Source organism: Spermophilus citellus (genome assembly GCF_964194105.1).
Source record: "Spermophilus citellus genome assembly, chromosome: 3".
Classification (NCBI taxonomy): domain Eukaryota; kingdom Metazoa; phylum Chordata; class Mammalia; order Rodentia; family Sciuridae; genus Spermophilus; species Spermophilus citellus.
This window is the reverse complement of record NC_138184.1, coordinates 210,206,389-210,233,268: the sequence shown is the minus strand read 5'-3', so window position 1 is coordinate 210,233,268 and position 26,880 is coordinate 210,206,389. Positions and strand designations below refer to the sequence as shown.

The following is a 26,880-nucleotide window of genomic DNA, read 5'->3' as shown; positions in this document are numbered from 1 at the left end:
CTTAGCACGATGTGCTCAGCACTCTTCCACGTTACCATTTTCCTTCCTTGGGTCAGAGTCTCCTTCCTCTTTCAGGCTGGGTACTAGTCTGTGTGTGGCTCTGCTATTTTGTTGGGTTTATCTACTCGTCCACCCGTGGACACTTGGGTTGCTTCTGCCTCTTGGCTACTGTGAGCAAAGCTGCTCCGAACATGAGTGGACAAGTATCTGCTCCAGTCCCTTCTTTCTGTTCTTTTGGAGACATGCCCAAGAGAGAAATTGCTGCTCACCCTTTAGCTGTTCACTGGGGTTAAGGTGCGGACAACCTGGAGGAAAGGAAGGGGAGGGTCGGTGTGATGGGCCTGGGGTCTCCCTCAAGCAAGCCTCCACCGCTGCTCAGTCTGCAGCCTCTGTCCTCTGGCCCCTCCTTTCTCCCGGCTCCCCCGAGGGCTTCTCTGTCCCCTCTGCCTTTCCTGCCTCTATGTCCCTCTATGTCCGCGCTTCTTTTTTCCTCCTCTGTTCTTACTGGGTGACCAGGAAGGACAAAGGGTGACCACCCCGAGTCATGGAATCGTGGCTGGTTAAGATGGGTGGGGCCTGGGAGTCCCACCTGACTCTCAAGGTGGGGATGTGCCCAGGGGCCCAGGCTCATCAGCAGCTCAGCTGGAGCTGGAGCTAGCACAAGTCTCCCCAGCTCTCAGCCACACCGGGAACGACTGGCTCACCTTTGCTTTGGGTCCCAGCAGGGACAGTGGCCAGTTTCTTGATCACCCTGACCCCTCTGGTCGGCATCCCCCCCGCCCCCAGGGATTGCTTTCCGCCTCACTCTGCTGGGAGCCGGAACTGGGGAGAGGGGCACAGCCCCTGCCAAGAGGCAGCGATGAGCCTGTGATAAAGCCTCCTCAGGAAGGATGTGGGGCCATGGTTTTGATGTCAACCTGTCCAGTCCATGGGCCTCAATCTTGGCCTGCACCAGATGGTGCCACAGAGGAAGGAACCCAGCTGAAACCCGCACACCCTGCTTGTGTCACATAGACCTCTGCCTGCGCCATCAGACCTGGATACCCACCCTCCCACCCAGCTCCAGAGAAGGCAGGGACCCGCCAGCTGCCATATTTCATCTGGGCAGACACACACCCTCCTTCCTGGGACCCCACTCTCCCCTGGTCCTCCCTGGACAGAGCTGATTGTCCCAGGAACAGGGGGCCTTGTGATTCATTTTCTCCATCTGCAGAGGCCCCGGGGCCCCATGCAACTCCAGGGTTGAGCACACCCACTGTAGGCACCTAAGAGCAGCTCCGGGGAATCTTCTCAGAGGGGTGTTTCTTTGGGTTAATCAGAAGCTTCTGGACTGAAAAGGTCACTGGAACCTGTTCCAGAACATTCCCAAATGCCAGACAGCCTCCGTATGGGATGCCCACCGCCCTCTTTAGTTGTGGTTCGGACCCAAGTTCCAGAGGCAGAGCCGAGGTCCAGGCTTGGCCTCCCTGGGGACTCCTCCTGCCGCCCCTCTGGTCCAGCTCTTGGCTGCCGGGAACTTGTCAGACCAAGAGGCCGTCCGTCTCCAGTGGACAGGGTGCCCAGGCAGCAGGCCAGTCTTTCCTGGGGAGGAGGGGTCTCAGGAGGGGACCGTAGGCATGTCTGAGAATCAGGGTCACGGGGGGAATTCTGATGAACCTGAAGAGGCTGGAGTGGCCCCAAGATGGTGACCCCAGGACGTGACGTTTCTCAGCCCTGTCCCTTCCCCACAGTGCATGGCCAGGAATGAGATGGCCCTCTGGGGAGGTCTCTGGAGCAGGTGGCCATCTGAGTGCTGTCTGCAGAGGTCCCTGTTCCTTTGACTTCTGGGTGGCCCTACCTGAGCCGTGCCCTCTGTCTCCAGGACTGTCCCCAGCTGCTTCGAGTGGACAAGATCCTGGTGCCTGTGGAGGTGATCAAGCCCATCACTCTGAAGGCCAAGAACCTTCCGCAGCCCCAGTCGGGGCAGCGCGGCTACGAGTGCATCCTGAACATCCAGGGCAGCGAGCAGAGGGTGCCCGCCCTGCGCTTCAACAGCTCCAGCGTGCAGTGCCAGAACACCTCCGTGAGTGCCCCCGCCTGGGTTCAGGTCCCCCGTGTCACCCCTCTGGTTGCTACTATAATAACTGTCCTTGGGGGTGTGATCTGGGACCAAGAGAAACCCAAAGGACTTCATAAAAACACCCCCCCCCCACTTCCAGTGCTCTAGCGGGGAATAGGGTTCAGAAAGGTCAATATACTTGCCCAAGTTTGTTCAGCATTAGAGGGGCTGAACTGATTTCCCAACCTCCAGAGCCCCAGATGTGTCCCCACTGCTTCTCAGGCGGACCTCCTGCACCTCCTGTGGCAGCCAGGCTATTTTTCAGGCTTGGGCAGCCTTCTAGATTAAACCTCCAAGCAAAGGGGAGACTAAACAGCTCCTGCTTCCTCATAAATCCTGAGGCTCAGCAGACCAGCCCCAAGGGTTTGGCCAAGTAATCCCCGCCCCCCCCCCAAACAAGAAGGGCCCAGTGGAGACAGCAAGCCTGGGCCTACATTCAGTTCAGCAGGTACAGGAGGCAGTTTCTGACTGCGGAGAAAACAGCCTCATTTCCTGGGAGATGCTGCCCCAGGGATCCGGGAGGTGTCAGAACAAAGGACAGAGTCTGAGGCCACAGTTCCCAGAGAGACGGGCACAAGGGTCCCAAGATGCCTCATGGGCCCCCTGCTGAGGCTGAGTTGGTTAAATAGATGGAGGAGACCCAGATGAAGGCGTGAGTGGGTCCTGCACACCACGTGGCCAGGACTCCCTTGGTGCCCTGGAGACTAACTGAGCGTCCAGGAAGCTGGGTGGGACCCACTGCGTCCTATTTCCTGTGGAATTAGAAGGGATTTTGGAATATGCTCAGCATTCCCTCAGCAGACAGCTGCCTGACCCAAGGAACCCACAGGGGTCACAGGGGGCGAAACCAGAACCTGCCAAGGACAAGGACACAAAGTATATCTCCATGTCCCCAGACAGGAGAGTCCCATTTCCTCCTCCCTCATGGGATCCCATGGGGTTCGTAGTACAAGTGCCCCAGTCAGCACCTGCGGGAACAGGACAGGGATAATTTGGCATCAGGTATTTATAGAATGCATTATATCATCAGGCAGAAATAGACCTGGCAGAGTATCTTTGGATCCTGTTAACAGAGAGGACTCTAAGACACAGAGAGGGCAAACGGCCATCCCCAGATCACACAGCAATTAAAGTGCAAATTCAGAATTTGAACCCAGTTTTCTAAGATACCTCCTCATCAAAGCGTGGGGAAAAAATACAAACAACAACCCTGCAGAACGTCATACCCAGCTTTGGTGTTAACCTGGGCGATCTCTAATCAGCCCAAGGGAGGGTTGTGTAGAACAGATTTTCTCATGTTTTAAATCCATGAGCAATCAGGAGCGGCTGTGTGATTGGGGGATGGGGTGGAGAGACCTCCTTGGCTTTATGATGGCAGAAGGAGGTTGGTGACAGAGGTCTCAGAGCATAGCAAAGGAAGACCGGTACAATGCCATGTGAAATCGTGGGCATCACGCAGGGCAGCCTGGCTTCCAGCCCCACTATTTAGGGACAGGCCCTGGGCCAATGGCTGCAGGCCCTAGGGGCAGGGGAGGAGAAGTGGGCGGGCCATAGCATCCCAGCTGCGGCAGGGAGCCACTGCGGGTGTGCCTGGCCTACTTTAGACCCAGACTCCTGGAAAAGGTCAAGTGCTGCTAATAATAGAGCCTGCAGCCTCCGCTAAGGCCTGACTAGCACAATTGAGGGGCTGTAAAGGGCATCTGGCAGGCTGGAGTGCTGGTCAGCAGGCCTGGCGCTCCGGGCCCAGCTTCCACCTGGCCAGGGCTTCACATTCTCCAGGAACTTGAATTGACCATGAGAGGTGGGGAAGGGAGCTTGTCCCCTTCCTGCTTTCTGGGACCTCAACTGAGACCCGCGGAGCCCTGGGGAGTCTGAGAAAGGGACTGGCATCTTATATGCCGTTATGTTGTTGGGTCTTGTTCATTCCAATGGCAGAACTTTCCAGAAAGGTATCCCAGAGCTCAGGACAAAGGAATGCTCAGAAGCAAGAATGTCTCAATTATGTAGAGTTCTCCTCTGTCTTAGACGGGAGAGAAGCTGCAGGTCACACTTTCCTGAGGTAATGGGTAAAGTCATCCATTAGCCTGGCCTTGGTGGACCAGACCTTGATTGAGACACTTAACCTCCTGGCCTCCAGGAGCCCATGACCTGTCCTGCCCCGTGCAGTGCTGGGCTTTGTGCAGATTAACTGTCTGCTGATTACAGAGAGCTATATAAATGCTAAGTGGAGTGGAGGGGAGTGAGTCTGGGGGATGGAGGGCAGGGCTCCAAGCTCTCCAGTGTTGAAAGAGACAGCACCCCCCCCACCCCCCCCCACCCCCCCCCCCCCCGCCCGCTCCCACAGGGTTGCAGGTCCTGCTGGGAGAGAGGGCCTCCAGAATGACAGTGACTTCCCTAGAGACCCAGGAGGCGGTGACGAGCACCTGGGGTTAATGACTTCTACCATATTTCATAGTGTGATCCCAGAAATGGGGGAGAGAAAGAGAAAGCCAGGCCCAACATGTGTGATCCTTTAAGTCCCTGTTATTTTCAGTTTTCTTTGAAAGGAAAATGCATCCACATGTGCGCGCACACGCACACCAAGACCACACGAACATCCTCACACGCACGCAGCCCCAGACGTACCAAGTGTCTGGCACACGGCCACTCGATGAATAGGTGCTGTTTTATTCACAGAAACATAAACACAGGCAGCAGGGACACCATTTTACACGGCATCCCCAGGTGTGTACACACACACACGTTAAAATACATAATGATATTTGGGAGCCCAGACTATGTGACAGGCCAATCCTCACGGGAATTCTTGGAGGTGCGTACTGTTTCTTAATTCTCACTGTACAAATGGAGAACCTGAAACTTGGATGATTTGCTCACATTCATGCAGCCAGTTACAGCCAGATCTGCTTTGTGGCTGTGTGTGTGTGTGTGTGTGTGTGTGTGTGTGTGTGTGTAAGAGAGAGAGAGAGAGAGAGAGAGAGAGAGAGAGAGAGATGGGGTGGGGGGGAGCACGCATTTACGGCCATACAGATAACAGCCGTAGGCACTGAGCCTTTCCCAGATCAGCATGGTGTGCCCAGATCTTGGCACGCATGCGCATTCATTTTTTTTCTTCCTTCAGGGATTTCGTCCTTCCTGAGAGGGGTCTGAGGGTCCATTCACAGTTGACTGACTTGTCCCCAGTCATCCCATGCTGCTTCTAGTTTGGGTCCCAGTCAGACCAGGTCTGAGAGGCAGAGGCGGGCTCCAGTCCTGACCTAGCTACCAGCAGCAGCCCTCCAGGGGCCAGAGCCCTACTGCTCCTCCTCCTGGGATCCTGAGGCCAGGACTCCCTCTCCCACTGGGGCCTTCCTGGGGGGAGATGCGAAGGTGGGAGGAGGAGAGAACCTGGCTGGAGGAGGAAGGAGGCCTGCAGTGCTCTGGCTCTTTCTCCAACATAAGGGAGGGCTCCTTCTCCCACACTCCTCCCCTCCGCTGGGCCAATCTCCTGCCTCCCTGCCATTTGCAGATGGGATTCTCAAACTGTAGTCAGCACCAGAACCACAGAGGTACTCTCTCAGGTTTGTTTGGGGGTTTGTTTGTTTGTTTGTTTGTTTTTACACTGTTTAAGTCTATATAACAGCTTGTCTCTGGAGGAAAGAACACAGGAATATGTTAGAATCTCCTGCTATAGCAAGCTCAAATTGTGTCAGACAGTTTTGATCGTCTGCCACAGAGTGTTGCTTGCAATAGGTGCTTTTCTGAAACGTTCTCTGTCTCCAGAGAGTCTGATTTAGCAGATCTACGGTGGAACCTTGGGATCTGCATCTTGGAGTCATTAGTCTACTCTGTGTGGTCAGAAGTTTATGAGAAAACTGAGGACGACTTGGGATGACCCAGCTTGGCCCAGATGTGGAGAGTTAACCTCTGGAGAGCTGATTACAGCAGTTCCCCCCCCCCCACACACACACTGTATACATAGTTGCTCTTTCCATGCTTTCTGTCTAAAATATTATATGGAAAATTTCAAAACTAAATGATTTATAAGTTTTAGATCATATGCCTTTCTGAATAGCATAATCAAATCTCAGGTCTTCCCTCTCCAGCTCACCTGGGATGTAAATCATCCCTTTGACTTGTGTATCTATGCAGTAAATGCTGCCTGCCTGGTAGTCACTTAGTATCCCTGTTGGTTATCAGCTCGACTGACGGATGAGTTCTCAGTTGCATTATTGAGGGAGCGAGAGAGATCACATTAATATACTTTTTATTATAATACATTGTTTTATGTTCTATTTTATTAGTTAATATGGTTAATTTATTGCTGTGCCTCATTTACAAATTAAACTTTAATAGAGGTATGTATCCATAGGGGGAAAATATATATATAAATCAGGTTTGGTGCGATCTGAGGTTTCAGACATCCCCTGGGGCTCTTGCAAAGTATCCCCTGTGATAAGGGGGACTGGACTGAGTTACCTAATGATCAAAGTCCCTGCTGTAACTTCTGCAGGACAGAGGGGGGGTGGGGGGGGAGGCGGGGGGGCCTTGCTTTATTCTATGGGCCCAGGTGGCCTCAGTCACAAGAGGGGTTTTGCAGCAGTGTGTATGGTACACTGCAGACCACCTCCATTGTGGGAAAAACTGTGAATGTGGCTCCTGATCTGGGGATATGTTACCAGGGCATTTTGTGTACAAGAGTAGAGCCTGAGGAAACCTAGACACACATCTGACTTATGTTGTTTAGGAGAATGTCACAGCATATTCACATTGTGGAACATTTTGTAACTTGGGGACTCAGAAATTTCTACCATCTCGGGGAGATTATGCCATCTCCTTAGACGCTTTTTCAAATAAGCTATAGACTTATTCTTGGCCAGAGGTGGAGGCATTGACTCAGGCCCCTGAGATTCTCCCCAGGCTGAGTTCCCAGTGCCTGTGGCTGTCACCTCCTCCTCCTCAGAGAAGGTCTGCAGCCAGCTTGGAGGAGGGAGAGTATCAGTTACCTCCCATGGTGTCCCCCAGCACCCTCCGAAGCCCAGACCCTCCAAACCCTAAGTATTGAGTTTAATAAGTCCGTTGGCTTTGCAAACACAAGTTCAAAATAAGTCCCCTGGCTGAACCCCTTTCAACAAATTGCCAGCCCTCAGCCCCTCTTGTACAGAAAATCTGTCTCAGTTCCTTTCCTTCATCCCACTGCCTGTGGCGAGCAAAGTCTGGAGGAATAATGAGAAAATCACCAGGTAGGGACTGGAAATGCTGCCCCGAGCAGGCTTTGCTCTCCTTTGCTCACCTTCTTTCTTTGGGCCCTCAGCAAAGCGTGGTGTCCGAGGGCAGAGCAGGGACTGGCCTGCCTGGGGCTACCCCTGTGACTTCACCCTGAGCCAGGCCCACCCTACCTCACTCTCTTAGCCATCACCCAGCCAGGGGGGCTTCAGGTCCTGAGGAGAGCCAGGCAGGGGGACAGGATGAGGAGCCCCTTGCAGGCCCAGGAAGCTGGGCCGTGCCTGGCTTTAGAGTATCGCCCAGATTCCGAGGCTGGGGTCCCTGCAGGATTTTCCACCCCTCCACTCTCTGAAGCTCCCATCTGGTCCTCTTTTGTCATGTTCTCAGAATCTGGTCCCCTTAAGAATGCAACCCCCTCATTCCTGTTCTCTGCAGCTACCCCCCTTCCTGGTGAGACTTCCTGGGGAAAGCCCAGGTGGGTAGGACCCATGGGGGTAAGAAAGGGCTCCATCCAGCCTTCTCCTTGAGCCAGCCGCACAGGTCAGCTGTGGAGGCCTGGCCGGCTCCCTGCTCTGTCTTCCACACCCTCTGCTTGCCCACACTGCCCATTCACACCTGCGCATGGGAGTTACACACATACACGTGTGTATGCAAACAAGGTCCTGGCCAGTTCTTGGCCCTGTGGACCCCTGAGGGCCTGAGGATGAGTCTTCAGGCCTCCCTAGGAATGTCTGTGACCAGCTCTCTTTTCTTCCTGGCCTGGCTGCAGTATTCCTATGAAGGGATGGAGATCAACAACCTGCCCGTGGAGTTGACGGTCGTGTGGAATGGGCACTTCAACATTGACAACCCAGCTCAGAATAAAGGTGTGTGGGGGGGGGGGCAGGGACCTGGGGGGTGGAAGCCGGGGTGGGGGCAGAGCAGAGGGCTCTTGGGCAGGTTTCATTATGCCCCCGGCTCCTCGCCACTGTCTGTCTCCCTAGGGCTCTGAGCCCCTCCTTTGCCGCCTTGCCACCACCCACACTTCCCTGTTCCTTCTTGGGCACTGGCTGGTGGCTTCAGGGCAGGAGTGGAGTGAGTGAACTTGCTGAGCAGAGCTGCCAAGTGAATGGAGACCCTGCAGCCCCCTGTTGACTCCTCTGTGCAGGCCTAGGCTGCCTTGTTTGTCTTCTCTGTGTGGCTAAGGGGACGAAGCTGCCCTTGGGTCCCCTCACTCCGTCCCAGGCTGGAAATGACCTGCTCCCTGGCTGCTCCCTTCCCTCCTCCCATCTGAAGCCTCTTGCCCTTGCCCTCCGCAGTCTACCTCTACAAGTGCGGGGCCATGCGGGAGAGCTGCGGGCTGTGCCTCAAGGCCGACCCAGACTTCGAGTGTGGCTGGTGCCAGAGTCCAGGCCAGTGCACCCTGCGCCAGCACTGCCCTGCCCATGAGAGTCGCTGGCTGGAGCTCTCAGGTGCCAACAGCAAGTGCACGAACCCCCGCATCACAGAGGTAAGCCTGAGTGGGCATGTGCCAGGTCGCCAAGCGGCACCCTGGAGGGGGAGCCAGGGCCCTGATGACCCCACCTGGACATGGTGCCAGTCACCACCAGGTGGACACGGATGCTCTGGCTGGCTGGGTGCATCCTCAGTTTCCTTCACAGCTTCCCCGGAACCTTGTTCAAAGCCCCTTCCCTTTCCAAGGGAGTCGAGGGGCCTCATTGTCCTGCTGGAGACTCCATATGAAATGTGTTGGAAAGGACTCAGTCCTTGTCACCCCCTCCCTGAGTCTCTGTGAGTCTCTGTGGCAAGGCTGGGAAGCTTCTAAATTGCAGCCAATGAGCAGAGGCTGCACAGGATTCCAGGGGGCAGAGCCCAGCTTTGGGTGGGGGGGCAGGTGGCCTTGGAGAAGACTCAGGACTCACCCAAAGCAAGATATGAACTATAGGAGCAAAACCAGATTTGGGCACAGTTCAGGAGGGCCTAGGGGTGCAGGCCTTAGAGCCAAGACCCAAGGAAGGAGGACAGGGCAAGGCTAGACGTGAGGCTGTGGATCTGGGCTGCCAGGTGACTGCTAGGTGCCTTGGGGCTATGCATCAACCCCTCCATGCCTCTCCTTCCTCTCCTGTGTCGCCACAGGACAGTTCCGAGGAGTGCTGAGCATACACTGTGCATGTAGAGTGCTCCCCAGCTCCATGCTGAGCCCTTGGAATCTCTGGCTTCTCCCGCCTCCTTGGTCATCCCCATCATATGAAAATCACTGCAAGGATGTCTAAGCCCAGGAAATCGCTGGCCCCGTGGTTTATGTAGATAGCTATGTCTCCTTACCGCCCCACTCACACTCTTGGCAGAAAGGCAGCCTAAGTTCCCCCTTCCTGCTGAGGCTGGAGTTTCTTGTACCTCCCTTAAAATGAGGAGGAGAGGTGCATGTCTCTACTCCTCAACAATGGGACCAGGTCTCATAGCCATGTTTCTAGCACCCAGCCCAGCTCCTTGGCTTGTGGGTGGCTGTCTTCCCCCTATATACCTTATCATCATTATTCTTCTACTCATGCCTCTGTCCCTGCTGCCCCTTTTTATGAGGACGCCAATCAAATTGGACTGAAGTCCACCCTTATGACCCTCCCCCTTTAAACTAGATAACCTCTGTGAAAACCCTACTAAGGGATCATTAGGATTATTCCACATATGTATTTGTGGGGGAGGTGGGGACACAAATAAATGCTCCAGACTTGCCAAGGCCAGGGTTGTTATCACCCTTTCCCAGACAAAAAGGGACCCACCCAGTGCTCAGAGGTGCATATTTGCTCTGACCACAATGTAAAGAAAATGTCCCTGCTCCCAGGTCTCCGGAGCGCTGGGTTACCATCCTTCAGCGCGCACCCACTCACAAACCACGCACTCCAGGCACGTGTCAGAGCACCAAGGGTCTCGGCTTTTGTGAATGAACAGCCTCACCCAGCAAAGTAGCTTCACAACGTGCCCCTTACTTTCCACCTTCCTGGTCTGCACACTGGGATATGCTCTCAGCTCTGCTTCCATTTCCTGAGTGGGGAAGAATCTAAACAATGCCACCAGGAGGGGGATGAGAATATTGGCACCTTTAACCGGCAGACCTGGAACAGGAGGGCAGGTGGACACTCCTCTATTGGCTGCCCCGACCCCAGACCCAGGCCATGCTGTCTGCTCTCCTCCGCAGCCCACCCCACCCTGCACCCCCTCCTCCGAGCTGCTGCTCCCATTCCCTTGATGAGAAGCCCTCCCTGGGGCTGTGGTGCATGGCGACTCATGGTGCGTTTTGGGCCCAATTGGTGTGACGAGCTTTCTTCTTGGCCTGGGTCCAAGAAAATCACAGGGAAGAGACAGCAAATTAAACAGATCTCCTGTGAGGGAGGCTGTTGCTTCTCCCATCCTGGTGTACACCCTCCAGGGAACCTGCACTGGGCAGAGATAAACCTCCTTTTAGGGGATGACAGGTCAGCGTGGAGTGTCTGTGGACAAAGCTGCCAGGCACCAGGGGTGTACTCGGGACCCACCATCTGGGCAGGCACTGGGGGAAAACCTAGATGCCCCCCACAGCCTTCCCCATGTCTACCACCTTCCTCACCCAGAAATGGGCCTGTATCTCCCAGAAGGCTCTTTTCCCACTCCAGTGGGGCCGCGCTATGTGAACCATCACACCCGCGTGCAAGCTCGCTCACAGACACGCGTGCTTGCGTGGGGGAGGCACAAGCTGCTGTCCTGTCAAAGCTGCCACTCAGGGACAGCCCAGCCTAGGGTCTTCTGCTTCCCCAACTTCACTCCCGCCCCACGATGGAACATCAGTTGAGATCCTTGCTTGGTGGGAACAGGAGAATGTGCTGGAAAGGGCTAGAGGGTCCCACTGTTCTGCTGGGCCATGACCCATACAGGACTCAGAGGCCCCAGAGTGGGAAGGAGTCTGCTCTGGAATATGAAATACGGGAGGTCACAGTGGCCCTTGTTAACTGAACTTTAGCCCCTGCCTCAATGCAGGCCGTTGGTGGTTGAATCCTAACCTTCCATTGTGGGTTTTAACACCAACGGTGACGTCATTGGGAAAGCCAGCTGTTTTGCCCAGTGTTCCAGGATAACGTCTAAATTAAACCCATCTCCAAGAGAAACCAAGCCAAACCATGAGGGCAAGCAGTGACAAATGCTCCGATAATTCCAGAAAGAAGCTGAACTTGGTGTGGTTTTCAACACAGCTGTAATCCAGTAACAAGGCCACCGAACAGTGAGGGTTGGTGCCTGCTCCCAGAGACACAGGGTCTGAAAGGAGGGGCAGGGCATCTAAAGGATGAGAAACCAGACACAAGCAATCCTTGTCATGAAATAGCAAAAGGAGCCTTGGAATTTTAGGGGAAATGAGGGGGGACATCTGGATATGGGAAGGTGGCATTTGAGAAGAACCTGCAAAGGTGGGTGAAGTGATCCTAGATGGGATGGTTGATAGGAGGATTTTATTTTCCTTGAGAGTGGAACCAATATCAGAAAATTCTAGAAGGCTTCAGTGCTGATTTTCTGTGACTTACCCAGTGACAGGGCCATCACTTTCCATCCCCTCCTCTCTTCTGTGGGACGGGAAGATGTACCAGGGACTTTGAACCCAGCTCCTAAGACCATACACAAACCCTGACTGCTGTGTCCAGGGCCTTGGCCCATTGGTAGCCCCAGATCTCAGGTGCCCCTGTGGATTGGACCCATCAAGGAATCAGGCACCCCTGAGAGAAGAGCTGGTCACACCCCCCAGTCCCACAAGCAAGGGAGTGGCAGTGCTCTTAGGGCCTTACAATCATTTCTCTTCTTCCCTGCAGATAATTCCAGTGACAGGCCCCCGGGAAGGGGGCACCAAGGTCACCATCCGAGGGGAGAACCTGGGCCTGGAATTCCGGGACATTGCCTCCCATGTCAAAGTGGCCGGCGTGGAGTGCAGCCCCTTGGTGGACGGCTACATCCCTGCAGAACAGTGAGTGAAAGCCACCTGAGGTGTGGGGACAAGCAGGAGGGGAGGGAGGAGCAGTCAGTGCAGACTGAGCACCCCTTGTCCAAAACGTTTGGAGCCAGAAGTGTTTCAAATTGGGGATTCTTCATGTTGTGGAATATTTGCCTGTACATAATGGGATATCCTGGGAATAGGACCCATTTCTAAACAGGAAATTTATTTATGTTTTATATATAGCTTAGACACAGAGGCTGAAGGTTTATGCGATATTTTAAGTAATTTTATGCATGAAACAAATTTCATGGTGTGGAATTTTCTACTTACGGCCTCATCTCAGCAGTCAAAGCTGTTCAGATATTGGAGCATTTCCGAATTTGGATTTTCAGATTAGGGATGCTGCCTTAGGAACAACCTGTTCATCAATGGACGGTCTCAGACTGTGGTGGAAGAAAAGGAAGACAACCCTAACATTCTAGGGTGTGGGGTAGCTCCCCAACTCCCCACCATCTGCAATAGCTAGCTGCCAGAACAGCCCAGCAAACACCACTATGAAGTGTGTACCAGCACAGCGGAATCTGTATGCCACGCCATCTTACTGCCCCTCCTGGAGGGTGACCTTACCACCCATCCTGTGTGCATCAGTTATTGTCTCTTGGCAAGGTCCCCCTTAGGTACATCAGTGCAGTCAGCAAATCTGCAGGCTGGGTCTTGCCTGGATTTAGTGATTCCCAACCACCAGTGCTGCTGTCTTCCATTCCTCCTGATTTCCATCAGGGGCTTCCCAAGGCGTTCAGAGCAGACGTGATGATTTAACACTCCAGTTCTCACCTCCTGGCCTATCCTTGCACAGTTACCATACAATCTTTCTATGACTCTTACAACTTTCTTAGACCTTCCTAGAACCAAACTGAAGCAAGTTCCTACCAATATATTGTGATTTGGTAAAGTGTCATCTCCCCTACTTTGGGTCTACATAACATATCGAAAATGTTTTTATAAAGTCACATGATTAAAATACTCTGATAGTAGTTAGATCCATGGAATAAGGTAAAAGACCCAAGAAAAGAATCCTGATATATACAAATTTAGTATGTGATAAAGGTGACATTTTCAAACTGGCAAGATCATTCAATAAATGATGCTGATTAGCACCCTGGATAAAGTACAATATCAGGTGCTTATTTCACAGTACACACCAAAATAAATTCCAGATGGATTAAAGAATTAAGCATAAAAATGTAACTGTGAAAGGATTAGAAGAAAATACAGGTGAGAATTTATTTGATTTCAGGAAGGGGAAGATGATCTAAGTATCGCTGCAAAAGAAGACATAGGTTAGGGGATTTGAGTACATGAAACTTTAAAATTGCACATTAAAAATTATTGTAGGCAAAATAAAAATGCAAATGATTAATTAGAAATATGATATAGTATGTCCTTTCATGATTAAGAGAGTTTTCTTAACATATAAAAAAGTGTTATAAATAAAAAGGCAAATATCAGAAAATGAGCAAAGAACATGTGTGTACTTTTAAGATGTACAAAGAGCCCAAAAGCATATGAAATGCACATTAAAACAATGAAAAACAATTGCAAAAGGTCAATATTCATTGTAGATTCAAGGCATAGGAAGTGACAGGCTCATGTAATCCTAGTAGGAGGGTAAATCGGGACACAATTTCTAAAAGGCATTTGAAAATATGGGTCAAAAGTCTTCAGGTTGGCACCACACTTCTAGAGCTTTCCCTAAGTAACCAGACTGCTCTGAGTGGTGCAATTTGCAGGGAAGGGATTGTGTACATATAACACATGCTTTTATGTACTTTCCATATTTTCTTATACCAAGAAGATATTAATTACGTTATCAGGACAGAAAGTTATGTGTTTTTGCCAGACATTTCTTCAGAAGTTCTTTCTAAGAGAAATATAAAACTTAAAACTTAGAAACTACAAAGTAAAAAAACAACCAATTTAACCAATTTAAACTCTTGTGTGGCCAAAAATATTGGGGAAAAAGGTGAAAAATGACCAACAGCAGAAAATAATTGCAATTTTCATAACAGACAAAAGTGAATACTCTTAGTTCGGAAGTTTCTACAAAAGATAACTCAGCTGTAAAAGAGAGAGCTTCAACAGAAAAATTCAAGGGAGGCCATGTAAGATCAAAACCAGACCAAAAAAAAAAATGTGCAGCCCAACTAGTAATCAGGGACATCAAAATTAAAATGAGATATTTCTTCCCTAGTACATTGGAAAATTTTTCAAAGGATTGATAATATCTAGCATTGGCTAAAAGAGGGGACCACCAACAGCAGTGTAAATTGGCACAGCTTTTCTGGAGCATCATTTGACTCTACCATCAATGTTTCTTGCATAAACCATTTAACCCAGCAAGCTCCCTCCCGAGAAGCCTATTCTAATAAATGTATGACACACACAAATGCGGATATAAGTTCACTCATTTTGCAGCATTCTTTGAAGCAGAAGAAAAAAATCAGGATAATTAAATGTCCATCAATAGGAAGAAGGTTACATAAATGATAGTACATCCATACAAAATACTGCAAAGCTGTTAAAAAAATAAAGCATATCTATGCATATAGGGACATGAGGGAGAAAGTCTATACTGTACTGTTGGGTAAAAACAGAGGTATATAGAAGAGTGAGCATACAGTGTTTTGCTTTTATCCTTAAAAGCATGTTTCTATATATTATAATACATATATATGTACATAATTGTATATATGTGCGTATATATATTACTTATGTTTATGTGTGTGCATGCATATAAAACATTTACATTTACACACAAAGCATATGTAAATGCACGTTTCTTAGGGTTCATGCCACTTTGGTTCCAATACCCCCTGCAGATACCTGAGTTTGTGGACACTCAACTCCCTTCTGTAAAAAGGCATGGTCTTTGCAACAGGCATCCTCCTTTTTACCTTAAATCTCTTTTAGATTACTTATAGTACCTAAAACAATGGAAATACTGTGTAAATAATTGTTCTACTGTATTGTTTAAGGGAAAAGACAAGAAAAAAAGTCTGCACATGTTCCATTCAGATGCAATTTTGGGGGGAATATTTTTGATCCACAGTTGGTTGAATCCATAGATGTGGTCCATGGATACAGAGGGCTAACTATACATATTTGGGCAAGCAACATAGCTTTTCTTCTTTTTTTGGCAGGGGGTGGGGTGGGTGGGGAGTACTAAGGATTGAACTCAGGCTCTTGACCACTGAACCACATCCCCAGCCCTCTTTTGTGTTTTATGTATTTAGAGACAGGGTCTCACTGAGTTGCTTAGCACCTCACTTTTGCTGAGGCTGGCTTTGAACTCACGATTCTCGTACTGCAGTCTCCTGAGCCACTGGGATTACAGGTGTGTGCCACTATGCCTGGCCACGACCTAGTGTTTTCTGTGCCTCAGTTTCTTCACTTATAAAATGGGGAATATGTGTGTGTGTGTGTGTGTGTGTGTATATGAAAGATATAAGTATAAATATACATGTCTCCAAGGAGATATATGTATCTATATACACACACACACACACACACACATTATATATACATATACACATACATCCATATATACACACAGACATACATATATATATATATATATATATATATATATATATATATATATATATATGTATATATACTCCCCAACATACACACACATACATCTCTCTGTCCATCCTGGAAGTTGGGTTGACTGGGAGCAGAAAGTACATCACTGAGGCAGCCCAAGCACTGGGCCTAGGGAGCTCCCAGATGAGGGTCTGAGAGCCTTAGGTCAGCACCAAGGTCTGTGTCTGACTTGTTAGGGGTCCATGGGTAGATCATTGCACCTCTCTGGGCTCTGCCAGCTGTTTCCTAAACTGTTTAGCTAAAACTTTGCCACCACTCTCCAAACCATCGAGTGGCCAGTCATGAATTAAGGGCTAAGTGTCTGGGATCAGAATTACTCAGACCCTCTGCAGGATCCTTCAAAAGGTTTCCCAGTTCCTGAGAGTCAGGAGGAGCCCCTGAAGGGGGCAGCCAGACGTCTCCCACTCCCTCCCTGCTGGTCCCTGAGATCCTACTCAAAGTGAGTAGCTCTGCAGGGTCCAGGGTCAGGGCCGGGGGCCTCGTGGCTCATGGGGTCTCTCCTGTCCTCTGCAGGATCGTGTGTGAGATGGGAGAGGCCAAGCCCAGCCAGCACGCGGGCTTCGTGGAGATCTGTGTGGCTGTGTGCCGGCCGGAGTTCATGGCCCGCTCCTCGCAGCTCTATTACTTCATGGTGAGTGCTGCTGGCCACACACATTTCACAACCATCATGGCTGGGCCCCCTAAAACTCTCTAGAACTCTGGGAAGATGTGGGACAAGGGCTCCCTGCAAGCCCCCCAGCATTCCTGTAGCAATGGAAGCACAGACTTTGATGTCCACAAGACCCAGTCCGAAGTCCAGCTGAGCCTGGTGCCTGGCTCCTGGCGCCAGGTCAGCTGCTGGAGCCCTTGGGGTCCCCGGGTTCCTTTGTGGCTGAATGGCTGGGTCACACTGTAGGTGGTACTGTCGGCACATGGCCACTCGGGCTCTTCAGTTATAAAATGGGGACAATAATAGCATCTGTGAAGATTGCATCCAATCTTCCTATTCCTTCTAGTATCATTTCCTTGATTATTATCCTCCATGATTGCCACCATTACTGCTGTGCCCTGGCCTCCCCCTGTCCACCCGGCCCCATTATGCCCAGCCCTCCACCCTCCCTCACTGTCACCCTGCCTTCCCTCCTCCAGGTCCTTCCCTAGCCCTGCAGCTCCTCTCCCCACTCCCACCTGCACACCCATGCCATCTCCCTCCCCACCCACCCCTGCACCTCCCGTGGCCTCTCTGCAGGTCTCAGCGCAGGCCACTGTCCTGGAATCCCCTGTAGGCTGAACCCTCCTGTCCCGGCAAAGGCTGCCTGGCCAGTGGTTTGGGGGGATGCAGGGACCTTTGCAGATCTCTTGGCTTTGTCATTAAGGGGACGGTAGAGACATGAGCACATCACATGCCCGGTCACACACGCCCATCATTTCCCAATCCGAACTTCTCAGGTTAATGACGGTTGTGAGGTTGGGATTTCCTCAGGATCCAGAGCTGCTTTGGGCAACTGGAAACCTGGGTGATGGGTTTAATGTCTGGGCACCGAATACACTGAAGTGCTATGGGGATTCCGCGTTCCCTCCCTCCTCCTTCCTTCCCTCCCCCCTCCTTCCCAGCCTTTCTTCCTTCTCCCCCTCCCTCCTTCTTCCTGGTCCTTCTTCCTTCTCCCTTCACCTGGCAGCCATTTATGGCCCTGCACAGTGCCTCTTGCTAGATTTTCTGATTGATACTTGTTTGATGAAGTTCACATTCTGATAATTGGATGGTCCTGGCTACGGGGGCTTCAGAGATGCTTGATCCTGGCACAGCCCATCCCCCAGAAGGCCCAGTCTAGACGGGGGTGGGGGGGTGGGGAGGGTGGGGGTAGGACTCTTCATGCACAAGGACTTGAGGACAGACTCCGATTTGACAGGGCAGGACCTCAGATAAAGGCGGCCCAGACGCCCTCCCCACCTGGCCTGCCACAGCTCCTCTCCAACCCCTGCTCTGGGAAACCAACCTCTCTCCTGGACACCAGTGGCTGTCACTCAATACACACAAGTGACACTTGCCAGGTATTGGGCATGAAATGTGGCTCTGACTGCCACCTGGCAGCCAGGAAAGGAGGGAGTGAACCACTGCAGGCCACGCGAGCCCGGGCTTCCCCTGCCAGTCAGCTGGCCAGATCCTCCTTGCCCTGTGCCCCTTGTCAATGGCCCTGGGATGGCAGACAGGACTAGAGCAGCCTCCACCTGTCTAGGCCCCTGTGGGCTTTGGACTTCTGCTGCCCGTGCCGTGTGCCTCCTGGGATCTCTCACCTCAGTGACCTGCTCAAAGGACACAGCAGCTATCATGTCCCTGTAGCCCAGACGGGCTGTCATTCTCCATGGACCTGTGTCCTCTGCTCTTGCCTGTTTCTGCTGGTGGCCTGCCCCTGGCAGCCCACACTCTGGGCTGGTCAACTGGTCCAGCTTCATTCCTGACATGATCCTCACCATGTCCTGGAGTCTTACTCTTCCTGTTCTCTTTGTCCCCGTGTGACCTCCTTAAATCTTTCCTCTGCCCTTGGTCTGAGCCCATCTTCCCCCATGAAAGAGCCTCTTATCCTGGGAGCCGCACCTGGAGGTTCCTCTGCCTGTCAGGTGCCGTCCTGGTTCCTAGGTCGATTTCTCTGCCTCAGCACTGCCTGAGCCTCTTCCCTTCCCATCTCCTTTCCTGGTGGCACCAAGCCACCTCATCCCCCTTTTTCAGAGCCTGCCTGTGTCCCACTCCTTGGCCTCTGAATTTGTAGGCCTGTGCTGGGGAGGCCGCAGCCCCTGCGCTCCCCACCCTCACGGGGTCCTGGGCATCTCCGGCACAGCCCTCCAGTGGTTCAGCTTCTGGCCAGTGAGCCTGTGCAGGTGAGGCTGGGACCATTATTTCTTTGCTAACACCTGGAGTGCATGGGCACTTCTTTTTCCCTTTTTTTTTTTTTTTTTTTTTTTAATGCCAGGGATTGAACCCAAGGTGAGCCACTGAGCCACATCCCAAGCCTTTTTTGTATTTAATTTAGAGTCAGGGTCTCATGCAGTTGCTCAGGGCCTCGCTAAGTTGCTGAGGCTGGCTTCGAACTCAAGATCCTCCTGCCTCAGCCTCCCAAGCTTCTAGGATTACAGGCATGTGCCTGGCAGTATGTGGGCACTCCTGACTTGACCATGCTCATTACCCTCCAGACCCTAACCCACATGCCCTCGCCTCTCCTAATTAAGCCAGACTGCAAACAGGACACAAGTGTTCCTTGGTCAGAAAGCTCCCCAGTGGCTCTAACCTGCAGCCCAGGCGGAGGATCTGACCAGGAGGGACCATGTTCATTGAGTAGCCACCACATTCCCTTTTGCTCTCCTCTCTGTCCTAACTCTATTTATAAAGAGCAAGCGTGGTAGACTTTGCCCCTCAAGCCCAGCCCTGCCTGCAGATTGTGTCTGACCTGGAGCAGGATGTGGTGGAATCTAGGGCATGAGAGGAACCCTCAAGCAGGAAGCTGTGGAAAGGCAGGGTTTGTCCCAGGCAGTTCCCATGTGCATCTTGGGCACAAGGCTGACATCGTGACCAGAAGATGGGACTTGAGGGAGGGAAAGAGAAGGGGCTGAGGAGGAGGAGAGAGGGAGCAGGGAGCCACCAGGAAAGCCAAGAACAACTCCCACAGGACAAATAAAACTAGGCTTGGTCCACTGGATCCTGGGCGCAAAGACGCTGCCACTTTCTATGGGGGGCCTCCTCTGAGGACCTGTCCTGGTGCCACACGTTCCCTTAGGAAGACCTCCAGGGAGGGGGACGGTGCTAGAGGACCAAGCCTTCTGGAGCTGAGTCACGGAGCCCCCTGTGCAGGCTCTGAGGGTTCCAGGGGGGATGAGACGCCCGGGTCCCCTCGAGTCTCCTCACACCCACAAGAAGGGACACAATCTTTCTCTGTCGTGCTTCCAGACACCCCGGGGTTCTCCTTGCCTTCTGCTCAGCCAAGTGGACCCCTACAGAGGGCCTCTCCTCTGGAGGCCTGGGGCAGCCGAGAGCCCTTCCCCAGGGGACCTGGTCTGTCGGGGCAGGTGAGGGCCCCCCCTTCTCAGTGCTCTTCCTCAGTTTCCCTGCACAATCCGGGCCAGGCTTTGATGTGTCATTCATTCACTCAAAATGCATAAAGGCCCAGGGCCCCTGTCACCAGCCCTGTCCCCAGGTCTCCAGACAGGGCATGATCTTCCCTTTTCCCTCTGCCTCCATTCAGGGATCTCAGTGAGGAGGTGGCACATGATGCTGAATTTGATTTCCCGTGCAAACCCACCGTGAAATATTTATGAAGCACGACCTGAATAATTAATAGTTTCTCACAACCCTAAACGCGCTCCTTGATAGCCCCTCCCCAGCCCTGAGTAACTCCCCTTCCGCCTCCAGCAGCTCCAGGCGGTGGGGGTGACTTGCTCTGCCCCCTGGGGGGTGCCAACCCCAGGCAGCCAGGGAGGATGCATCCCAGCCCAGCTGAACTTCCCTGGCATGTCCTACAGGCCTAGGACCCCCCCCTACCTGGAAGCCAAGTGCAGGGACAGACAACCAGATGTGTCTGCCTCCCTCCTTTCCCCTCCCTCTCTGGGGAGGCCAGCAGCACCCCCCCCCCCCCATACAGAGAGTCAAAGGCCCCACTTGGAAAGGTGGAAGCTACTGCCAGTTACTGAGCAGGAAAGCCTTCAGGGGCCTCTTTGTGGCCCAGCCCCCTGATTTTATGATCAGAGAGGTTAAATAGCTTATCTCAACTCACACAGCAGGATCCAGACAGAGCTGAGCAGGAGAGCTCTTTCCACAGCCTCCATCTTTGTCCTTTCAAACCAAGCCTAGGAAGACCTAGGTCAGAAAGGGCCAGGGAGGACCTGGCCAAGGTCAGTGAGTGACCCCAGCCCTGGGACAGGGTGCAGGCCAGAGAGTGGCAGGGCATGCTTCCCCAGGGCTCCCCCAGGGTGTCACCAGTGGGAGGCCCCCCTAGGAGAGGCTGCCTGGGCTGGGGGCCCAGTGGGTTCCACTTTGGTGTGGAATTCTTGAAGAGGGAGGTGCTTGGGAAAGGGAGAGAGAAATCTTCATTTAAATGCAGATACAGGCCTCTCACCTGGGACTGGGAAAAGTTTTTCCATTAAAATGCTAATGAAAGAACAAACTGCAACTCCAAATCCCCAGCTGTCACGGGGCTCCCTTCCCAACCCCTCCCCCCCTCCAGCAGGGGGCTGTGGGCAGGCCTTAGACACTGCTGACCCTTCGCTATGTCTTTCTCTCATGTCCCACTTCTCTGGCCACTGAATGCCTGGCAGCTCTCTGGGGATGCCAGTGGAAGGGACAAGTCACCTTCCCCAAAGCAACAGAGGCTGCCGTTTGGAGAAGTGGTTGGGAACTAGAGCTCTGGAGTTACTTATCAATGATGCTGCTTGTTAGCTGTGTGACCTTGGAAAACTTACTTAACGTCTCTGAATATAAAGGTAAAAACATAAAGAAGCCTGGCACACCACACGGCAGCTGTAATTATTGCTGTTATTAACACAGAGATGCAAATTCAGGGTCCCAAACAGTGCCTATTTGTACAAGGATAAGAAGATCAGCTCTCTCAGAGGCCACCATCACCAAAGACTCCCTAAGGCAGCACTGGCAGGCATGGGGCCTTGGGAGGGTCCAGAGCCACCTCCACCACCAGCTGTGCCTGAGGCCTCATCCTTTCCTATACAGACGCTGACTCTCTCCGACCTTAAGCCCAGCCGGGGGCCCATGTCTGGGGGCACCCAGGTGACCATCACGGGCACCAACCTGAACGCAGGCAGCGATGTGGTGGTGATGTTTGGAAAGCAGCCCTGCCTCTTCCACAGGTAAGCCCCTGGGCCCCGGGGGTGCGGTCAGACAGGTAACCCACTCCCATATCCAGTCCCAGGGAGACTTGGGGTTTCAGGAGAGTGGGGAGGGGCTGCCCAAAGCAGGGACTTCAGGACTAACTCTTGCTCCCTCCTAAGAAAGTGGGTGCTCTCTCTGGGAGAGGTGGCTCAGAGTGTCAGGGATCCCTTTCCTGCACGGCCATCATGCTGCTGCCCACCACTCAGCCTGTGCCCCACGGCACCCCCTCTGCAGAGCCCTGGGCTGCCACAGAGCACAGCTGGGAATCCCTCCCAGGGGCAGTACCCCCCCCCCCCAACCCAGATATGGCTCCCAAGAGCTGACTGGAGTAGCCTGAGGCTAAGCCTCCAGAAGCAGGTGACTGTCCTTCTTCTGTGTCACACTGGAGCCCAGAAGGGCATGCTCTTGCTGGGTCAGGTGGCAAGGCAGTACAAAAGGGGCAGGAAGTGCATCTTGGGAAGGACTGTGGAGGTGTTGGTTAGGTAGAGGCAGATGGAGGCAGAGAGGCCAGAGGCCTCCTCTCAGGATGCTGCGGAAGCCGTGGAGCCAGAGCCCAACTCCACGTGCAGCAAAGATGACCAGGGATGCACAGCCAACCTGCAGAACCAGGGAGTCAAGGGTAGAGAAGGGGTAAGGTGACACAGGAGAGTCTCGCTGAACTGACCTAACAGTACAAAGGGGACAGGTATTCTCACCAGACCCAAGGACAAGTCCTACTGAAAAGTGGGCAAAAGCCTGGTCAAGGGGGGCGGGGTGTCTCTGTCCCTGGTCCCTGAGCTTCACATGGGAGCAGCACTCAGCCCTTGAGGAGCCAGCCATGTGAGCAAGCGAGGCTGGCCCAGGACCACAGTCCCCCTTGACACCCGGAGCCCAGAGCCCTGCCTCCCCCTCCAGGCGATCCCCGTCCTATATCATCTGCAACACCACGTCCGCAGAGGAGGTTCTGGAGATGGAGGTGACGGTGCAGGTGGACAGGGCCAAGATCCGCCGAGACCTGGTCTTCCAGTACGTGGAGGACCCCACCATCGTGCGCATCGAGCCCGAGTGGAGCATTGTGAGGTAGGAGCTGCCCTGAGCTCCCTTCCTGCCTCTGCTCCCCCGTCTCCCTGGCCCCGGTCTCGGGAGCCAAGGAGGGTTCTGGGGGCCCAGTCCTGCTCTGGGGATGGCTGAACAGGGGTCGGCTCCAAATACCAGCAAACGCGCCCACCCTCCTGCAGGGCTCCCTGCACCCTGGGGAGCTACCAGCATTCAAGGCCCATCTCTCTTTCCTTCCACTACAGACTCCCGGGCAGAGTGTGGCCCTTGCTCTTTCCTTGCTGTTTCCTAACATCCAACCCTCATGCACGGGGTGGATGACCCAGGAAGCAGGATTGGATGCTGTCATAGAAAGGCCCAGGGCCGGGGTCAGGCCCTTCAGCCATTCACCCTGGGCAAGTCACGCTTCCTGGGTGGGCCTCCACCCCTTGAGGGATTGGCCTGGGGATTTGGAAACTCTGGGTCTCTAGTGTCTTGTGTGGCACATGCCACATCAGAGCGGAGCTGCCGGCAGACACCACCCGAGTCTGCTTCTCCAGTCCCGGAGGACACAGAGAGGAGAAGCTCTGCAGAGAGAGCCTTTCTGCAGGGCCCACTGAGCTCCCGGGAAAGCACTGCAGGGGGCGGGGACAGCAGTGTGGGGAACAGAACAGGGGCTTGGGGCTCAGGGCAGTGGGCTCAACCCAGCTCTGCTGCTTAGCAAACAAGTGACTTTAACACTCCTGCCCTCCCTGGGGCGGAGGCGCCTCTGGCCTCAACTTCCTCCCGAGGCAGCTGGGAGAAGGGAATGAAATGCAGACTCCGTGTGCGTGGCTTCCCGTCTGCCCCAAGCTCAGTGCGCATCCTTCCCTGCCTGCTCCAGCTTGGAGGGGCTGGGCTGGAGGGATGAATGGGGACAGAAGTGTTCTCCAGGGTTGGGGCAGTCAAGAGCCCCATCCAGGGAGCAGTCTCTAAGCCAGGGACCCCCCGGGCTCCCTCTGGCTGCCACCAGCTTTTGTGAATACAGTTCTCCTGGACCACGGCCACTGTGCTGTCTGCAGCAGCTCTCTCACTACAGGGCACGGCCAAGTGAGGCCACAGGGGCCGGGTGGCCTGTGGGTTCTAGAATATTCCAGCCCTTCCAAAAAGAGCTCAGCACCCACTGCCTCAGCCCAAAGGAAGGGCAGCTCGGCCGTCCCCGCAGTCCTCTGTAGGGCCCACACCCTGATGCCATGATCATGGAGCAGGTAAAGAAGACAAGGCTCACAGAGAGGGAGCAGCCTGCGAAGGCCAGCAGGGCCTGACCCAGGGCCAGCCAGGCAGGGGGCCAGGGCAGGCTTCCTGCTCACATGGTAGCTCCGCCACTAGAGGATCCCCAGACGGCTCTCGTTCAGCTCTTCCTCTTGTCACCGACCCAGAAGTACAAGTGTCCTCCTCCCTGGTGTTCAGCAGCCATCCCCATGTCACACCCCTATCAGGACAGAGGCTGGAGACATGTCCTGGGACTGCCAGCAGTGACTCGGGTTAAGAAGTCTGAGGATGGGGTTGGGCTCTGCACTAGGCGTCCCTCGGGGACGTGATAGGGACATGTGCAGCTGCATGTGGAATTGGTGACTGACAAGATGGAGTGTGTGTGTGTGTGTGTGTGTGTGTGTCTGTCTGTCTGTCTGTCTGAAGTTCAGCTGGGCAGATGGATAAATGGGCAGAAATCAATGTGGAGGTAGGAGCTGAGGACCCTGATCCACTGAGTTCATGCCTAATTAACTTGGTAAACCCTGCTTTACTCAACATGCTCCCGCCACTGGGAGACAGGCTTCCTTGCTCTCCCTTGGGTGGCCCCCAAGGAGGACAGCCAGCAGAGAGCTGTGCCCACCCCTGCCAGCTTCTTGGCCTTCTGGAGATAGTGGCATCTTTCAGAAGCTACACCCAGATGAATAGCCTAAGTCTTCCCCATCAGTGACCCGGTGCCACCCAGGGTGTAGGAGGCCTGTGTCCCAGGTTATCTCCCATTTGCATTCCTGGGGGAGGTTTCTGTGCCCTGTCGCTGCCCGTCCCAGACCCCAGCCTCCCTGGAGCCTCTGAGGTGGAAAGCTCTGGTGCAAATGTCCTGGGGTGGGGTGGAGGGGGCTGTGCTCAGACCCTGGGCCCGGGGGAGGGTCTAAAGGAGGCTGACATTGACCAAGGCCGACACAGGGAGGTCCAGGAGTGGTGAGGCTGGAGGAAGAGGCTCTGGGCTGCAGAGAGCCAGCTGGTCAGTCAGGGTCTTCAGAGAGCCCAGGGGCTGTGCTGTCACCTGAGCCTCCACAGGTGTCCCTGTTCCAAATGAGCTTGGCCGAGGACGTGCAGGCCATCTGGTCATGCCTGTCTTCCCCTGGGCTGCTGAGGAATGTCCTTGCTACCATGCAGCTTGTCACCCTTGCCCCCAGGGTCACTGTTGTGCTACCTGATTGTCGCTGTTCTTGTTGTCATAGCTCCTCCTCTTCCTCCTCCTCCTCATCGTCACTGTCACTGGGTGCCATGGCCTTTCCTGTACCGGTGACCCACATGCCCCTTTCTTTCTCCCGGGCAGTGGGAACACACCCATCGCTGTCTGGGGGACTCACCTGGACCTCATACAGAACCCCCAGATCCGTGCCAAGCATGGCGGGAAGGAGCACATCAATGTGAGTCTGGGGCTGGGAGGAGCTGCCCCGGGCACGCGGCCTCCCGGAGGTGGGGGCTTCCTTCCCAAGCACGCATGCAGCCCCTGCCCTTACACAGGCACCTACAGCATCCTCCTGGGGTGGCGGGACTCGGGTAGAGGTGAGGGATAAGGCCTGGAGGACCAACCACTCCTGGCAGTTTCGGGGGCTTCCAGCCCTTGCGTCCTCTGAACCCACAGCTGCTTCCTGAAAGTATCTGAGCCGTTGCCGTAGGCGAAGCCAGGACTGGGAGACAGCCACAGAGGGCAACCCTGGGTGCCCCAGCACAGGGTCCTGGCTGTCTCCTCCCAGTCCCCCCGTGTTAGCCCACGCTGCGTGGACAGCTCCCCAGGAGGCCAGGGGCCAGCTTGCCTTGTCTCTGGCTCCTCCCACAGATCTGTGAGGTCCTGAATGCCACCGAGATGACCTGCCAGGCCCCAGCCCTCGCCCTGGGTCCCGACCACCAGTCGGACCTCACCGAGAGGCCTGAGGAATTTGGCTTCATCCTGGACAATGTGCAGTCCCTGCTGATCCTCAACAAGACCAACTTCACCTACTATCCCAACCCTGTGTTCGAAGCCTTCGGTCCGTCAGGAATCCTGGAGCTCAAGCCGGGCACCCCCATCATCCTAAAGGTAGAGCCAGGGCTGGGAGGAAGGAGGCCGTGCAGGGAGGGAGTGGGATTCGGTCACAGGGAATCGCCGGAAGTCACAGGCTCTGGCCAAATATTGTGACTGGATCCTTTGCAGAGGTGGCTTAAAGTCCGGAACAATCCTTATAGGCTTGATCCATCCAGGGCAGGCAGATCTGCCCAGGTCACTAGATTCAGAGGGTTTTGTCTTCAGAGTCCAGAAACTTGTCAGTCAGGCCCACACTGCCTCCTCCTGTGAAGCCCTTTGCTAAACACAGTTGAGTTTCTTTGGAGTATGGATTGTAACTTAATTTTAACTCACATGACAATTTGAATCAATGGGTAGTGATTGACTACAAATCTGTTGAGAAGGATTCTGAGGCTACATTAGGAATAAGCTGAAAAGAATAAACTTTGATTATTGATTTCTCACTGGGAGGAAGGGAGAATGATAGTGTCCATGCTGTATTAATCTGTTTTCTGTTACTAACACAAAATACTTGAGGCTGAGTACTTACAAAGAAAAGAAATGTATTTAATTCAAACTTTTAGAGACTGAAAGTCCCAATAGCATAGTACTGGCTCCCATGAGGACATCATGCTGGGAGGATGTGTGAGAAGAAGAGATCATGTGGAGGGACAGGAAGCCAGAGGTCAGGGAAGTAATACTCTCCCTCTAGGCCCCACAGCTTAAAGGTCCTACCACCTCTTAACATTGCTGCAACAGGGACCAAGCTTCTGACACATGGACCTTGGGGGGGGGGGGGTGGACAAACCACCTGCACAGCACAGTAGGTGCTG

At 53.6% G+C, this 26,880-nt stretch overlaps 1 protein-coding gene across 1 annotated transcript in view; it reads left to right on the top strand.

Annotated features, from left to right (window-relative positions):
- PLXNA4 (plexin A4) overlaps window positions 1-26,880 on the top strand; it is a 425,973-nt gene that overhangs the window by 352,995 nt on the left and 46,098 nt on the right. Inside the window, exons 10-18 of the mRNA XM_081284948.1 lie at window positions 1,862-2,062; window positions 8,073-8,169; window positions 8,602-8,792; window positions 12,115-12,266; window positions 16,416-16,533; window positions 21,595-21,731; window positions 22,648-22,812; window positions 25,337-25,430; window positions 25,844-26,083. Of these exons, the coding sequence (XP_081141074.1) occupies window positions 1,862-2,062; window positions 8,073-8,169; window positions 8,602-8,792; window positions 12,115-12,266; window positions 16,416-16,533; window positions 21,595-21,731; window positions 22,648-22,812; window positions 25,337-25,430; window positions 25,844-26,083 (1,395 nt within the window). The remainder of the gene's footprint in view (window positions 1-1,861; window positions 2,063-8,072; window positions 8,170-8,601; window positions 8,793-12,114; window positions 12,267-16,415; window positions 16,534-21,594; window positions 21,732-22,647; window positions 22,813-25,336; window positions 25,431-25,843; window positions 26,084-26,880) is intronic.